This window comes from Octopus bimaculoides, unplaced genomic scaffold (assembly GCF_001194135.2).
Source record: "Octopus bimaculoides isolate UCB-OBI-ISO-001 unplaced genomic scaffold, ASM119413v2 Scaffold_261585, whole genome shotgun sequence".
Lineage (NCBI taxonomy): Eukaryota > Metazoa > Mollusca > Cephalopoda > Octopoda > Octopodidae > Octopus > Octopus bimaculoides.
Genome location: NW_026330383.1, coordinates 175 through 3308, shown reverse-complemented (window position 1 = coordinate 3308; position 3134 = coordinate 175). Strand labels below are relative to the sequence as shown.

Genomic DNA, 3134 nt, shown 5'->3' with positions numbered 1-3134 from the left:
GTAAGGGTTGGTGATAAGAAAGTAATTTACCCAAAGAAAATCTGCTTCAACAAATTTCATCTGACCCATGCTACATGGGAAAAGAATGTTTAATGACGACGATGACGATGATAGATACTTCTTATATTAGTCTGGTAATATGAAGTTCCAACCATTTATAGCAAGACTTCAAAGAAAATGAAATATGATGCTAGATGTTGTTATGGCTGATAAGAGATAATACATATAGTCCATCTATGTTAATTACTAACATAGAATTTATTAGAGTTGATGCAATTATCAATTATTTTTCTTTACATTTAGGTTGCTAAAGGAACTCCCAATCGGGCCAAATTAACTGCCCCACCTTGTGTGTCTATCACAGAATCAAAAATTCCAGGAGCTGGTCTTGGAGCTATTGCACTTGTTACAATTCATGCTAGAAGCACGTTTGGCCCTTACGAAGGAAAAATTATTAATGATTTGGATGATACTTATGTATCTGGTTACAGTTGGCAGGTAATGTGTTAAAAACAATGGAATATACTCAACATGTAATATTTATAAAATATTCATAATGTGTTAACTATAGCAATTTTAAATCATTAATTTTTCATCAACATTAAACCTATTATAACTCGTTTTCCATTTGCTGCTATAGAATGATGTACTGTATCATGTAATTTCTTTTCAGTTCATATATTAGCTTATAAGATATGGTTTTGTGATGAAAACGATAAGCAGTTAGCTAAGTTAATAATAATAATGTAGCCAGTGTAAGCTAGGGACACATAAGAGGTGCAGCAATATTAGAGGAAGGTTAACAGGGAAGATTGTTTTTGTGTGTGGAAGGTGTACAGGTACAATTAACACCAAAAATGTACATAAAATAGATTCAATCACGTGCCAGAAGGGAAAACTAGAAGTAGTTGATGGCTTCTGTTACCTAAGTGAGCAAGTCAGTAGCAGGGGTGGATGCTCTGAGAGTATAGCTGCTAGAACGAGAATAGCTTGGGCAGTGCTCCAGCATGGCCACAGTCACATGAATGAAACAAGTAATAGAGAATGCATAAAAAAATTTGCAATGCTATTCAATAACAAAAGATTTCTTTTGGATTTTTCTGGAAAATTCTGGATATGAATCTGTTGTATTAGGATCTCTTATCATCCCTGAAGTGACACCTTAGTTGGGATTGCTAAAGAGATGCAAAGATCACTAAATAAATGTAGAATATTGTCAACTTGTTGGTGAAAGAAAATAGAATTATAGTCTTTGCATAACATTAACACTAACTTAACCACCATATCAGTCTGAGAGGGACAATAATGGTTAGGAACACTGCCCTTTCTTCTATGTCACATGACTATTGAAAATCATTGTTAGTTCCATTTCTGATGCAGATTAAAAGGAATGGAAAACATAGCCATTCTGTTGAAGCAAAGAATGTGAAAATCTCTAATTGGTTGCGATACGTAAACTGCGCAAGGACGGAAGAAGAACAGAATTTAACAGCTTTTCAGTACAATGATAATATTTACTATAGAACATTAAGAAACATTGTTCCTGGTGAAGAATTACTTGTCTGGTATGGAGAAGAATATGCCAAATATCTTGGTATACTACGAGGTAAACAACCGAAAACAAAGACTGTTTCCACTGTTGGGGCAGAGTTATCAGAAACAATCAGTTCTGCAGGTAAAAATCTCTTATTTATAATTAACTCTCTCTCACTTTCTCTCTCTCACTCTCCCTCCCTCCCTTTCCACCTCTCTTTCTCTCTCTCTCATCATTTACAGTCATCATCATCATCATCACCAACATCTGTACCACTACTATTGCTGCCAACAGTCTCTCCTTTTCTTCCTTTAGAAGCAACAGATGTAGCTATTTATATAATTAGATACAACAATATTAGTAGAAGGTGGTCTGCATCCACAAATGACTTATAGATGGAGTTTCGCTGGTGTGTTTACGTCCCCATAACTTAGCAGTTTGGCAAAATATTGAGTTAAACAAAAGAGACCCTCATATGAAAAAAATTTTAAGGGTTGTCCATACTACAGATGTCAGATGTGCTACCGTTACACCAAAGCAAACCTTAGAATTTTCTCCATCTAATTAAGAAGCTATGTTCTTAACACCAAGAATTTGTCACCCAAGAAGTTTTCTCACCCAATATTCTACAAAGTGTGTGTGTCTGTGTGTGAGTGTGTATTTATTGATATTTAAAAACAGTTTTTTCTCAGTCATGTTTCTTTATATTTACAGATAACTGTCATTCCTCAATTTCTCAGATTGATACATTTCTTGAGAGTACCAAAATGCTTGAAGACTTGGAGCAACCTAGAATGAATTTGTCACCGGAAAATAATAAAATACAAACACAATCAATTAAGAGTGGAACAAACTGCAGAAAAGATGATTTATCAAATGTCACTGATGTGAATTCCAAAGAGAAACCATTCCGGCGTGAGAACTGTGGAAAGAAATTTTCTGACTCTTGTATATTCACAAAACACAAGAAAATCCATTCTGGAGAGAAAGCATTCCAGAGTAAGGATTTTGGAGAGAAATTACCTGACTCTAGTGACTTCAGTAAACAAGTGAAAAAAGACACTGGAATGAAACCACTTCATTCTGAAAAATGTAAGAAGTCATTCTCTCATTCTGGTACCTTAAGAACACATGAGAAAAGACAGACTGGAGAGAAACTATTTCAATGTAAAATGTGTACAAAGTCATTCTCTCGTTCTGGTGATTTAAGAACACATGAGAGAATACATTCTGGAGAGAAGCCATGTGGTAAGTCATTCTCTCGTTCTACTAAATTAAGAATACATGAGAGAATACACACTGGAGAGAAACCGTTTCAATGTCAGGAATGTGGTAAGTCATTCTCTCGTTCTAGTGGTTTAAGAATACATGAGAGAATACATTCTGGAGAGAAACCATATCAGTGTAAGGAATGTGGAATGTCATTCTCTCAGTCTAGTGATTTAACAAGACATGAAAGAATACATTCTGGAGAGAAACCATATCAGTGTAAGGAATGTGGAATGTCATTCTCTCGTTCTACTAAATTAAGAATACATGAGAGAATACACACTGGAGAGAAACCGTTTCAATGTCAGGAATGTGGTAAGTCATTCTCTCA

General features: G+C 35.0%; 1 protein-coding gene across 1 annotated transcript; it reads left to right on the top strand.

Annotated features, from left to right (window-relative positions):
* Positions 1 to 303: 303 nt before the first annotated feature.
* Positions 304 to 3132, top strand: LOC106883090 (zinc finger protein 391; the record flags this gene model as incomplete). The annotated part of the gene is made up of 3 exons (XM_014933982.1): positions 304 to 498; positions 1381 to 1675; positions 2249 to 3132. Coding segments are annotated over 3 exons (1374 nt in total), but the record flags the coding sequence as incomplete, so codon positions are not given.
* Positions 3133 to 3134: the final 2 nt, after the last annotated feature.